Raw genomic sequence first — 13,978 nt, 5'->3', positions numbered from 1 at the left:
GCAGGCCATGGAATAGGGACTTGGTAATTTTGCTGGAGCTAGCTTGAAATTACCCTTCCTCTCATGAGCTGAGTACTTATCAACAGATGCAAGGGACCTTTAGCTCCTCAGATGCTCACTGCATATTTGGAAAAAGATCCATTTGGATGTCGACATATGCAGTTACTAAGCAAGAGACTATCCTTCAGACTCAATCCATGTGCTGGTTGTTGGGGCCTGATTCCTTAGGGAGGGCTTGATTCTAGAGGAGTGATCCATGTCATGGGTTAGGATGAGCACCCTCCAAGCCTGTCCTCCCCACTCCATGTCTGTTCCTGGAGGGTGTAAAGGGTGGGGCTGGGTAGGCTGTTTGTTAGTTGCACATATGGCAAAGTTGCCATGAAGAGCGGGGTTCTAGAGGCCACACACAGTGGAAATCACATCTAGTCAAATTTATCTTAGAAAATTCGGAAGTCACCTTACAAGGATGGCAAGGTGGTCACACTCTGAGAGAGACAGGAATCAGGAGCAGTGGTGGGAACACGTGTGTCCATCCAGGTCCACATTCACTGCATGGCCTCCGGCTGTTGCGTGGAAGAGTAGGCCCATTCTGCAGTAATTCTAAATTTGTCATTTATCTGTGTTTTTTTTATCTCTAATTTGACAAGCATTCTCTCACTTGCATTTGGATGAGATGAATGTGTGTATGACCCATTCTGCTCTGTGGTCCATAACAGCCCCACTTTGTTCACCCTGGAATCTGTGCTTCATTTAACCCTGAGAAGTTTTAGGGTTTCACAATAAGTCTTTTGAACCCTGAGTTCCTGTGGCATTTGGGTTTCTACCAAGCAATGTAGCCACTTTTTTATATTCTCTTGGTAAACTATCTTCCTGGCCCTTCATTCACAAAGCATGATGTCTGCCTGCCTTCCAGCTCTTACTGGAGCCTAATCCTAGGGCCTCTATGTAAATTTATGTGACATTTTCACTAGAAAATTGCTTAAAAATGAATGATATTTCTACGGTTTACTGTTTTTCACTTTAAGTACGTTTTCTGACAATATGTCTTCTATTAATCATTTAAGCAATAGTAGGAGCCTTAAAGGAGTGTATTCAGAAGCAAGAACCCATGGCTCATTTAGTGCTGTCTAAAAGAATGTCTTATTGATTGGCATCCTCTGTGGGTATGTGATGTAATATTTATAATATGTCACCCAGCCATACATCAAAACAGGTATGTCTGTTGTTTCATTTCCATGGGAGATGTTGATTTCTGAGAGGTCTGCTGGGTTTTAGGTCATGTAGTGGCCAACCACTGGACCAGAAATGGGAAGTGAATAGAGTCACAGAGTTGTTGGAAATGGCTTCATAGATGCTTTGGTGTCTGCAGATTCGTTTCCCCCCTCTCCCTCACCACCCCTTTCCTTCCTCATTTACCCCCTGTGCACCGGGTTAGATTTTCTTGGCACACATCCCCACAGTAAAATGGGCTCATTAAATCTGAATGTGAGCATGAACATATTACCAAGTTGTTCATCAGTGCCCTGGTCCTGCTGGGGCAGGAGCAAAACCATGCCTGGAGTTTCTCTTTGCCATTCATCATAGACCATGGCTGAGAACTGTCCATGGCCATGTTATTATAGGAGCCTAAACCTGCCCATGCTTTGCTGTGTGTACACACTGTGCTATTTTGGGATGAATGTTGAATGGAGGTGAATGTGATAACCAGCAGCCTTTGGGGTTTGAGCAGGAAGACGGTGGGTGAGGCAGAGTTTGGCTTGGGAGACCACCATCATACTAAGAAACCACTTTGGCCCTCCTGTGGACTTCAACACTGGCCCCAAAATGGATCCAGGATGGAAAGCTGGGTGCCCAGCGTGTTCTCTTTCTTGTCTTCCTTTGCAATTCCTTTCTTTCTTCTTACTGCAGGAAATAAAGTAGCCTGGACGTCAACAGTGCACAAGTGCTAACTTCAGATGTCAAGTAAGGGAGGTGGGCTCATGGTCTCAGCTCTACTTCTGTCATTAAAGCCTTTGTCATTCATCCTCTTCTGTCACTGCAAGTCAGCCTCTCCTTCCTTGTTCCTCCCCAGTAGGTCCCTCTGTGTTCCTTACAACATTAAATTATTTAAAACATGACACCCTTTCTTTGTTCTCTCCAAGGGAGCAGCCCAGGGGCCTGCCCAGTGTCTTCAGCACTCCGCCAAAGGGCAGGAGGGAGGGACCCTTTGCAGTCTGTGGCCCATCCTGGGCTACCACCATTTCCCCGCTGAGCAGGAGCTGTAAAACTTGTGGCTTACATAGCCCAGCTAGCATGCTCCAGCTAATCTACAGTCTGGGCTTTGAAGATCACAAGAAAGCAGAGGTCACGACCCAGAGATCAAAGTGACAGAAGCCCACAGAATAATTGCTGGCTACCCTCTGTAGAAGGCCGTGGTGTGTCCTGTGGGTGTATTGTTTGCACGGCGACTTCAAACATACTGCCCAAATCAGCTGCCCTTTGCCGTTGTCAGGCATTCATTAATGCTGTAGGTGAGCTCACCTCAGCTCATTAGAGTGAGATCATTGTCATCTCTCTGAGCATCTGGAGTTATTCCACATAGTGTTTGTTCATTATGCTTTGTTCTTTATTGACTTTTTCTTACCGTCCTCTTTTACCTGGAGGTGTGAGGAGGCAGTTATATAAGAAAATTGGAGTAATAAGAATGGAGAATATGGATGTATTTATTGTAAATTAACTTTGAGGCACATAGAAGTCAAGCAAAGTAAAGCTTAAAAGAGGCTTAGGCATCATTTAGCCCATTCCCTTCATTGCACAGATGGAGAAACTGAGGCTCAGGAAGGTGGTAGAGACTGAACCAAGATTGCACAGCAAGATAATCTCAGAGTCTGTGCTTCTCCTTTGACCTGTTAGTCCCTGAGCTTTTTGTTACGAAGATCTCCCTTCTTTTTTAACTTTCTTCCCTGTACTTTAAAGCTTTGCCTCCTAAAAAAAAGCTTTGAATCTTAAATAAACTGCATTTAAGCCATCACTAACATTTAAAAATTAGTCAGACATATTTAGCAGTTGATCTGTGCTTTGAATCAGCATCAGGTAACCAGGATTACCAGGCAGGGTTGATGCAATCCAGTCAAGAGCAAAGACGCTTGATATTTTGTTGGCGTGCTTACTCTATTTTTTTAAGCTTGTGAAAGGTTGAAAACGGTACATGGTTCACCCATTACTGTCTTCAGGGGACCCAGGAGGGCATCAGTAGGTTGTACCATCTCTCCCCCATCCATACATGGGAGCAAGCAGGCAGCAAGAACTAGTGGGAAGAAGCATAGAATGCCATAAATGGAAGGAAGGAGGAAAAAACTCCAGTGATTCCCCCATCCAGGTCCCTCAGAATCTAGAAACTTGGTGTGTCTTGAGTAGAGTCTCCTCAGAGAAGGGAACATGCAGCCAGCCCAGGAGCAGGCCGCGCAGATCTGTGGTTGCGTGGTGTTACAGGTAGCAGTTCTGAGCAGGAGGGAAGAGCATCCTCCTCTTGCTTTGAAGTCTGTATGGAAAGTGCCAAAGCTTTGGCATTTGGGCAGAGAAAAACAAACAAAGCCTTTCTGCTCTTCCTTTTGTCCCCCTCCCAGCTTTGGGAGTCTCCTTAGAGGAGTCTTTTAAGAAAATGGGGCATTCTGTATGGAGAGAGAGAGCACCTGAGAACTCTGTGTGGGTCTCACATTAAGATGGTCTGTCTGCAGACAGAAACACATAGGTCTTCCCAGGATCCCTGATCTGCTCCCCGTGACCTCACCTTCCATGTCACAGCCAAGTGTGCCTGACTTCCATCCCCTGGCCCTGGGGTGTCGCCCAGCCACCTTGGGAAGGTCAGGGAAATTGGAGTTGCCCTCTGGATCTCAGGATGGAAGACTCGGAACTTAGATAGATCTCTTTTCATTAAGCAGTGTCCTGGCTTAACAAGCAGTTTTATAAATCTGGAGCTGTCTCCGGGTGTCGCTGGATTTATAGACGGGGGTTTCTGCCATAAAGTGGTTTATGATGGCTGCCTTCTGTGTTATTAGTAGCTGTCTCTTCCTTCAACCATTGCTGTTTGATAATAGCCTTAAAACACCCAGAATTACTTACCTGCAAGCCGCATTCCCCATAGCCCCTGTTGACAGTCCGAATAAGTTTACTGCCCTTTTGTTGTACTTTACCTTCAAAACAAACTGATTGAACCATCAATAGCTTGTGGAAGCTGACAGAGCCACGTCACATGGACTGGCCCTTGTGATTGCAGGTTATCTGAGGGAGTTAACCTTCCCGCATTGTTAACTGAAATGTTTTATGTACTATGCAACTTTAGGATACGGCTGTGATAACCTCAGTAACTAAGTCATACATCACGGTAAAGAGATTTTGGTGCAACAAATAACCCGGGATTAAATTTACAAGGGTGGAATTGATATTGTAAAAGCCTTCATTCTGTGCCTTCGGGAAGCCTCTCTTGTATTTTTATGGCAAGCTTGTATAATACTCAGGATTGAAGCTGCAGCTTTTGACATCCTGACATGACCTAGAACAAAGGGAAATAGATCTCCTGAGACTGGGATGGGACAGGCAGGCAGAAAGCCCACTGACTTATCACTTGGCAGTAATGTTTGGAGCCCGGTCCAAACCACCAACGGGCAGGAATTTCTGGTGGATGTGGCCACTGTCCGTGTTCTACCGCAGACACGGGGTAGGGCTGACCCCTCACAGGATTGGGAAGGAGACTCTTCACTACCTTACCAACCTCATCATTCCAGAACTATTATTTTTCGTGCTGTGATTTGTCACTTGGACAGTTGTTCTCAGCAGGACGCAGTATCAGTCTCACCTGGGAATTTATTAGAAATGTAAATTCCAGGCCCCTCTCCAGACGTAGTGAATCAGAAACTCCAGGGGTGGGGCTCCCATCTGTCTTTCATTCAGCTTGTGGACCACTATATGAGGTCATTCAGCTTGTGGACCACTATATGAGGATAGAAGCCCCTTAAGAGCAGGGACCTTGTCTCATTTGTGCATCACCTATGCTCAGCACCTAGTACAGGTGGTAGCTGCCTACTAATTATTTGTTGGGTGGACCAATGTATGAGTAAGTAAGTAAAAGACAACATCTCTAAAGGAGAAAGTTTGGACCCTGGGCTGAGGCTCAGACACAGTATTTGGGGCAGGCTTTCCTAGTGTTCCTCAAATCTTTCTAAGCAGTAACCACCTGGACACCCCAGTCCAGCTCTCAGAATAGGAGTCAAGTCAGCACTATATCAGGGTGACAGGCAGCCTGTTTTATGGGCTGTTTCTTTGATTGTATCAGAAGAGTGCTCTGAAAACAGCAGCTCTTTGTCATCTACAATTTTAACTAGCTTGAAAGCCATCTCTCTCTCTCTCTCTCTCTCTCTCTCTCTCTCTCTCTCTCTCTCTCTCTCTGTCTTTGCCTCTGATTTGAGGGCTGGGATCCAAAGTGGGGTAAAATGACAATGTGCTGTCTGTTGTCACCGTGGTTCCTGGCAGCCCTGTGAAGACATCTTTCACTCCATCATTAAACACTGGCTGGTTTTGTAATGCTGATGTTTTCTTCACCTGAATATTCATCTTTTCCCACCCTACACTTAGTGGGTGTCTTTCCTCCTTCGAGCGTCACTCCCGACATATTGTTTCCATCTGTACGTGTCTTCACTTGAAAGAATCTGTTGTCATCCAGACTTCGCCATACCAGCAGAAGACAGAATTCTCTCTGACACTGACTGGGGCCAGCGGGAGTTCCACTGGAGGAGAGAAAGGTCACCTGGGCTCTTTGTGGAAATATTCCGGTTTCGGATAAGGTTAAGGGCATTTGGAGAGGGAAGGGAGAGGCTCAGGGAGAAGTAGAAAAAAAGGCAACAGATTGAGGCCAGAGAGGAAACAGGAAGTAGATAGTCAAATTTCCAGGACCTCAGATGTTGGGGTATAGAGTTCTGGGGATGAAAAGTATACCTGCAAAGAATTTTAGGGTATTTTGACTTTAAATGACTAACATGGAGGTTGTCACTAGAGATCTCTAAGTTGTTGTCTCTGGTGATTGAGTGATCAGCTATCTTTCCCCTGGACAAGCATTGGAGGTCACATGTGATGTCAGATTTGGGCCTGGCCTGGGAACCCAGGGCTCCCCTGAAAAGGGAGATACCCTACTTATCCCAAGTCACATTTGCACTGAGAAGGTAATGCTTGGGGTTGCTTTAGGGTTTGTTTCTTTGAAGCCTACTTATCCTCCTTCAGCTATTAGTTTTTAATAATTAGCCCCTTTCTCTGTGCTTCCAAAACTACTGCATAACTTCAGTCTTGGTACTTAGCTATGCTGCTTCTAATTTCTCTGTGTGCATCTATCATCCCGATGACACTGAAAACCCCTCTAAGTGCAGGGACCATGTTGTAATCACCTTTGTATATCTAGGGCCTGGCACATAGTAGGTGCTCAAAAAATATTTGTGCAAGAGAAATGAACTTGTATTGAGTTAATTCTGATGCTACTTTGCAAGATGGCCTGAGGGTGAGCAAAAAAAAAGTTTTTTCCTGCCTTCAGGAAGCTTATAGTTTAGGTGAGGACATCAACAGAGCTAAATTGCCAAATACCAGACACATTGCATGGAACTTTGAGGTGGTCACCCACCCTCCTGAGCTGCCCCTGCCTGTTCTCTTCCAGATACTTTGTTCTGCACAAGCTGCCCAATTTAAAGTTCTTGGATGCCAGGAAAGTAACCAGAGAGGAACGAGAGGAAGCTTTGGTCAGAGGGGCGTTCATGAAGGTGGTGAAGCCCAAGGTAAGCTGCCTAGTTCATGGTCTTCTCGAGGGATTTGTGTCTCACCTCACAGGTACTCTTGGAGCATGGAGGGTGTGCTTCCATGTATTCAGAATGCAGGAGAGCTCGCCCATGGGTACACTGTTAGCCAAACAAGAAGTAGGACTGGGTACACACTGGGTCTTCCCAGCCTAAGAGGACCTTATTTGTAGGGTGATTTCACCTGGATGGCTTGTTTACCGATAAAGCAGCACCTTGCACAGCCAATGGTGATGTTCCAGGAGTAGGTGGGATTTCAGGCCTCTTCCTTAAGATGGTTCATTTATAAGATGACGCCTCCGCAGGTCTGGAGCTGAGAAAGGGGAAAGCACTGAGCACATGCTCTTTCTCAGGTGGCTGGGATTCTTCTAGCACCTCCCAGGGGGCCCTTCTTTCCTGGGACCAAAGGGGAGAGACAGGAGAGGGATTTTCTTGGTTCCACAGCTGAGAACCCAACAGCTCTCAGAGATCCCAGTAGAGAGAAGGTGCGTTTTTCTAACAATGGGACCTGGGACTGGTGTGTGACCCTTTAGGCAGCTCTCTAGGGTTCATGGGAATGATGCTCACTGACTGTCAGGCTGAGTCTGCCCTGAGGCCGTGGAAGTGACCATGGGTCATCTTAGTGACAACATTGTTGAGGCAGAGGGGCTTGGCTTTCAGACCCAAGGAGATTTTTAAGGACATGGACAACTACCTTATTAGGAGGAATTGGGGTCCTTCCATGAGGCTTGAGGCTGGAGCATGGACTTGATGACACTTGGTGACCGCAATGGAGATCCATCCCTGCCCTGGGGCTCTGTGGAGTGACATCGCCATTTCCTGTGGGATCCTCGCATGTGTGTTGAAAACAGTGTCCCAGAAAGCCTAGAGGCCCAGTTTTTCCTCACTTATGGACTTGCAGTGCTCTGCCCAAGTATTGGGAATGATTGAGAGGGAAAGAGAAAAAGGCAAACAGGACCAAAACCGAAAGAGCAACCTCTTCCGTCAAGTTGCTCAGCTGGCAGCAGACCTCAGGCCAGTTTCTCTCCCTGAATCCGTGAGGTGCAACTTGTTTCCCATTGTGCTGAGTACGATTGCTGGCAGTTGTGGAAATATGCAACGCAGAGGGTGTGATCCTGGCAGATAAATGTATCATTACCTGTTTCAGCATGTGGGAAATTAATTGAGCGATTCGTTTTGTAGTTATTAAAGTGTTAACCATTTTCCTTAGCGAGGCATATTTGACATAGTGCTCATGGCTGCCTTCAGTTATTTCAGCTCTTGTAATTTTTGTCCAAATGAAATGATTTATTTCTTGGCTCCTTTTTTGTTTTGTTTTTTGTTTTTGTTAAAAGATTCCAGAGCCAGCTGCATCACCAAAACCAACAAAGAACAACAAATGAGTTGCCTATAATATCTTGGGTTCTTGCCCCTCTTACACTTCTCACCTTCACATTACAGGCACTTTATAAACTAGGTTGGAATTTCTTCCACTGTCATTGTCATTGTCATTGACATGGGCAGCTCTGTTGTCACTGGAAATCTGAAGGGGTTCCAGATACCGTATTGGAGTGGGACTCTCTGTGTGTGTCCACCACTGCTCTAGGGTTCCTCGCCTACAGACAGAAGGGAGCGCTGGCTTATTCTGCAGCTCCGTAACTCAAGCTTGGAGACCTTAATGGGGCTGCCCGAGTCGCCCACTAGGAATTGCTGGAGCTTTCCCTGTGTGTTTGACCACGGAGCCCACATTCTCCACTCTGACTTCTTACCCCCGGAGCAGGGAGCTAAACCTTTTTTCATGCACCTCTGGGTTCAAACAGAACCTCATTGGAGGGCCTAGATGAAGACAGTGGAAGAAAGCAGGGCTGTTCTGTTGGAGTAGAGATGGCGGCACGGGCAGGGGTTGGTGGGGAGGGGGAGCTCTGGCATCCTCCCCAGTCTTTGAAAGCAAATGGGACTGGCTCCTTAAAATCGGTAATAGTTGATTCTCTGAGTCATTAGCAACTTAAGCAGAAATGCTCTTCAAAGCCCCACATTAGTTTCTAGTCAATTATAGAATTAGCGCATGTTTGTAATTGACTCTCACATCTTTATTAATGGTATTAAGCTTTACAATATGCACGGATTTGAGAAGAAGAGGAAGCACTCTGTGAAAGCGTGAGGATCTTTGGTGGTTACCTTTTTGTGGTCACATGATTTCCAAACTGGACTGGACTTCAGTAATCACCTGGTCTGAGATCTCATTTAATGGGTAAAGGAATAGGGAGAAGATGGAGTTTCCTTAGGCCCCCAGACCCCCCTGAGGCAGACTAGGACTAGAACCCTGGAATGTGGGACTAGAACTCTGAGATGTGGGATCAGAACCCAGATGTGGGACCAGAACCCAGATGTGGGACCAGAAGCTAGGGTTGTGGGCTTCCACTTAAGTGTTCTATTTACGCCATGATCCTTCAAGGGCACCAGAGGATTTCTCTGGCTTCCTGGCCTGATATCAAACTGTAAGCCTCTCTTGATGGCAGGCAGTTCCCTATTGTCTGTTTTCTGAGATGCTCACCAGGGCCTTTCTTGCAGCTAGAGAGAGGCCAAATGAGCTCCCTGCTGAATTAATAACGTTAAAAAGGCTGGTTCTCGCCTGATCACAGTATATACAGACATGTGTTTGTTCCTATGCAGGTGTGTATATACGCTTTCCATCTCTGTGTATATATACATATGTATGTTCTGGGAGGTATGTGTATGCCTGGATTCGGCTCCTAAGTGGAGAGCAATTTCCTCCCTGTGAATTGCGACGCTGTGCTGAGCGCACTGGGTGAAGACCTATTTTTCATAACAGCGTCAGACTCTCAAGTTGGCTCCTGTCCTTTCCAAGGCGGCGGCCCGTTGTGCTTATTCAGCAGGAGGCTCTGATGGATGATCAAGGGGCCGTGATTTGGGGAGCTGTTTTCATTTTATTCCTGACATAACGTATTTGAGAGGATGGAAAATGCCTCTCCAGTCACAGCCCGTGCCATGGAGGTAGGGAACGGGCAGCATGGGCTCTTGGCTCATGCAAATGCAGAATCATCCAGGATCTAATAAGCCCCGAGGTCCTGGAGGTTTGATTTGGTACCTGGCAGGCCCTGGCACTTGAGTGCGAGCTCTCTCTTGCTCTCTCTCAGCTGACACAGTTCTTCGTCCCTGCCTTTGGCTTTTGTTGCTTAAAAGCCACCTTCTGTCTGAGTTCTGATTGTTCTACAGAAGGATGCTATCATTCATCAGGGAGTGATAGCTAATGCTACAATGGGCTCTTCTAGACCCTCAAGTGTGTGTGTGTGTGTGTGTGTGTGTGTGTGTGTGTGTGTGTTGTTAGTTAATGGACTTACAACAGCGAGGCTTTGTTCATTTCCCAGAATTATAAAGAAAATATGTATCTTTGTCCAATGTGTTGGCCATTGAATCATGCCATTGTCCATGCAGAGAGCACCAACCTGGGCACAGAGAAGGCTGAGGCCCTGCAAAGAGAGGCTTCTGTAATGACCAGTCCGTGACCCCCTTGCCGCACGGGAAACACAGATCAAAGTGGTGCAGGGGCCTGTCCAGGAGGGCGTGCATGGCGGACACTCCAGCCCTGCATGTCAGAGAGACGGCTCAAGAATCCGACAGTCAGAATTGCTTAATTATGTCCTGGCTTTGTAATTATTCATCCCTGTTCTGGCAAAGAGCACAGTTGTCATTTCTCTGACATAATTATTTAAAGCTGAGCCCTCTTGTTTACAGGAACATGTATGAAGTTGGCTACCAACTATTTAATCTCCAGGACCTTATGGAAGCGATGGAGAGAGTAACTACAGGGGTAGCTAGGTTGAGAATCACAGTCTGCTTTAGAAAGTGTTTTAACATGTGTATTTTTGCTTATAATCATGGCCATTCTCTTAGAGGTAAGATATGGAAATAGGTGTGTTCATGAGTATAGGTCGGTCTTTGAAAATATGTCAGCATATTTTCTTTATGCAGGCATGCGTGGGTTTCCTAGCATGTGTAGTTTGTGTATTTGTGTAGTGTTTCATAGTTGCATACGTGTCTGTGTATCTTTGAGTATTTGGGGTGTATAGTGTGTGTTTATAAGTGAGAGGAATGGATGAGGGAGGACCTGTAATGCATTAAAGGCATAAACTTCTAAATACCTATGCCTTCCATAAATCTTTTCTAGTCTCCTCCTTAAAGTGAAAGTTGAACGCTATTTCGGTCTGAGGATTACCTGCTGTCGAATCTGTGAGGGCTGGGGCTTCTTTTATCCATTCTCATATCTGCAGTGCCTGGTCTATAGCAGAGACTCGGCCAATTCTCCTCTCCAGAATAAACCATGGACAGAACATACTGGAAGATGCATCATGAAAGGTGGTCCAGTGTTTGTTGTTGCTTGTCTTTGTCCTCTGGAAAGGGCCTCTGCCTTAGGAACATTAACCTAAGTTGAATCTGGGTTGGTAGCAAAGAGAGAATCTGGGGCACATAGTTGTTTTTCCAAAGGATTTACCTGGCATTTGTTATGATGGCAAAACCTCTAGCTGCTGTGATTGCTGGGCCTTAGCTTCTTCATTGGGTGGCATTGCTGGGGATGCTAGGTGAGGTCCCTGGAAGTGGGGGGGTGTGGGGGGGGGCTGGCACTGCCCCTGTTCTCTGAGTCCTCTCAGAGTCCACTTGCTCATCATAGGGCTTTCAGGAAAGAAAAGTAGCTTTTCTGAGAAAACATGCTGGGCGCGACACAGTCTATGTACAATTAAAATGAGATTTTCCCTCTCTTAGCTGTTATTGTGTTGTTGTTGTTTTGTGTGTGTTGTTGTTGTGTTTTCTTTGTGTGTGTGTGTGTGTGTGTGTGTGTGTGTGTGTGTGTTTGTTTTGTTTTGTTTTTTGTCTTATCATAAAGGAGCACAGCCTAGTAGCTTGTTTGGTTCAGTTAGCCATTTTAAATGCCTAGCCTAGTTCTTTACTAAATACTCCCTTTTTCTAAACTACAGTGTATATGTCTCTCCTATCTTCTGTTAGCCTTATCTAGCCCAATTGCAAACATGTAAGACGTTATCAGAAAACACCTCTAGATTGATTGCAATTACTAGCATTTACTCTATACTTAATATTTTCAAGAATATATATTTTACATAAAGCCCGGGTCTGCCTGTAAATAAATATTCTAATAATTAAATAAACCACATGTATACAGCTGAATAGACAATAAGTACTTCTATGCTGAAAGCTCTCTATTGTGCTAAGTGTTCAGAAGAAAACCAACATTACTTGATTTTCTGGAAATCTCCAACTACCTGAAAATGTTAGTGTTTTATAGTTCTTTTATCTTTTTACACAAGTGATTTTTGTCTAGAGACATATTCAGATTTTATTTTCAATTTTTTATAGTGAATTTTGAAGGGAGGAAAATTTTTAATTAATTTATTTTTTGGAAGATGCCTGGACACATAGTTGTGTGGCATTGCTGGGGAGGCTAGGTGAGGTCCCTGGAAGCGGGGGGGGTGGGGTGGGGGGGGGCGGCACTGGGGGGGGGTATGTTTAGAAACAACTCCAGGAGCCAAAGATTTGCAGTTTGCTTGTTTTTTATTGTTTCTCCTAATTTCACAGTTTGCCGGATTCATCTTGGGAGGATCACTTATACGTTTTGTATTTCTCCATTTTTAGCACCAGGCTTCCCTGTATCTCAAGTAAATGCTTTCAGAGTATTGCTCTTTGGAGGCAATTTTGGTAGCTTTTCATTGCCTTGCTCTTGGGTAGCAAATTTCTGAAATCAGAAACAGACTGTTGCTTAAAAGTTGTCTCTCATGCGCTGGCAAGTCCTATGGACAGAGAATCAAAATCCACAGTAAAAAGAAGGAAAGTAAAACAGTGGCAGCTGGTGCTGGTGTCAGCCTTTCAGAGCCACTCCCAGAAATCCCTGGGACTTGGTCAGGTTATGAGCACATAGTAGGTCTCACTCTCTATTAAGCCAAATGGCTGGTGAGATTTTGTGGTGTCTCTGTTGGAGTCATTGGCTTTTACTGCATCCCAATGGCCCAGCTCTATACTTTTCCTCTTTTTGGTCAACAACATGCTTACTTTTGTCCAAGGATATTTGGGCAGACACATGCCTAGGGGATCATGGAAGGAAGAGGCCCTTTGGGGGGAATTAGGTAAGTCTTCCTAGATACTCCCTAGATACTCTGGAACCTAAAAATAGGGAGAAGTGCGGTAGATTTCATCATTTGTCTAAAATCATTCTCTCTCTGCCCTTGCCGTGGCTTCCCTCTGTGGGAGGAGTACACTTCTCCTTCACATTGACTGTGGCTACGGCACTTTGGCCAATGGGATGTGTGTGGAAGTGACAGCATGCCAGCTCTGGGCCAATGCCCTATGAGGTATGGTGTGTTTTCACTCACCCCTCTTTTGTGTCTGCCATTTACTGTGAAAACAACGCGAGACTCACACCGAGCAGACCTGACCCTGAACTACCCCAGCCAACCCCAGACCTCAGCATAAGAAATCACTGCCTCCTAGAAGTCACTATGAGTTATGGAACAGTGTTACTAGAGAAGCCTGAGAGAGACACAGGCCATCCATCCACACATGCTGCCCTCTGTTCTCCCCTGGCATTTGATCCAGAGCTCTTAGCTGGGACACAATTTGGGTTTTAGTGAAGTTAGTGGCAGTGTTAGGTGTCCCAACACCAACTTCTGTAGGCTTTCTGTATGCTTAACTAATTAGAATCACAAGGCCAGCCTTAGGGTCAACTGGCTGCCTTGTGGTGGGCTATGGCATGTTATTGAAACATTTCTGCCATGTGAGTAAAAACAACTAGCATGTATTAAATGTCCACTGTATACTAGATACTACTCAAACAACTTAAAAATATTCTTGAATTTGAATCTACAAATGAGGAAACTGATGTTGAGAGAACTTACAACAACACCTAAAATTACAGTGCAATGTGGAACCAGACTCTTCCTTTGGTCTGCCTAGGGCCTCAGAGCTCCTGTCTCCCCTGTATCCCTTACATTGCACCAACTAGGCATGGAAATGTGATGGGAGGCAGGAGTGAAAGAGCAGGAAGACCAGATCATGGAAGGGAGCCCAAGGTGACTTTGTGATGTTCAATTTGATCTTGCCCTGGGACCACTCCCCCAAGTGCATTTTGGTGAAATACATGGGCGAGGCAGAAGATCGGA

The 13,978-nt window shown here is 45.6% G+C and overlaps 1 protein-coding gene across 1 annotated transcript in view; it reads left to right on the top strand.

The window, feature by feature from the left end:
- Positions 1-13,978, top strand: part of LRMDA (leucine rich melanocyte differentiation associated) — a 999,454-nt gene that overhangs the window by 569,219 nt on the left and 416,257 nt on the right. The window contains exon 6 of the mRNA XM_054729044.1: positions 6,677-6,794. Within this exon, the coding sequence (XP_054585019.1) occupies positions 6,677-6,794 (118 nt within the window). The remainder of the gene's footprint in view (positions 1-6,676; positions 6,795-13,978) is intronic.

The sequence above is a fragment of the Eptesicus fuscus genome, chromosome 17 (genome assembly GCF_027574615.1).
Source record: "Eptesicus fuscus isolate TK198812 chromosome 17, DD_ASM_mEF_20220401, whole genome shotgun sequence".
NCBI lineage: Eukaryota > Metazoa > Chordata > Mammalia > Chiroptera > Vespertilionidae > Eptesicus > Eptesicus fuscus.
This window is presented reverse-complemented; position numbering and strand designations above follow the sequence as displayed.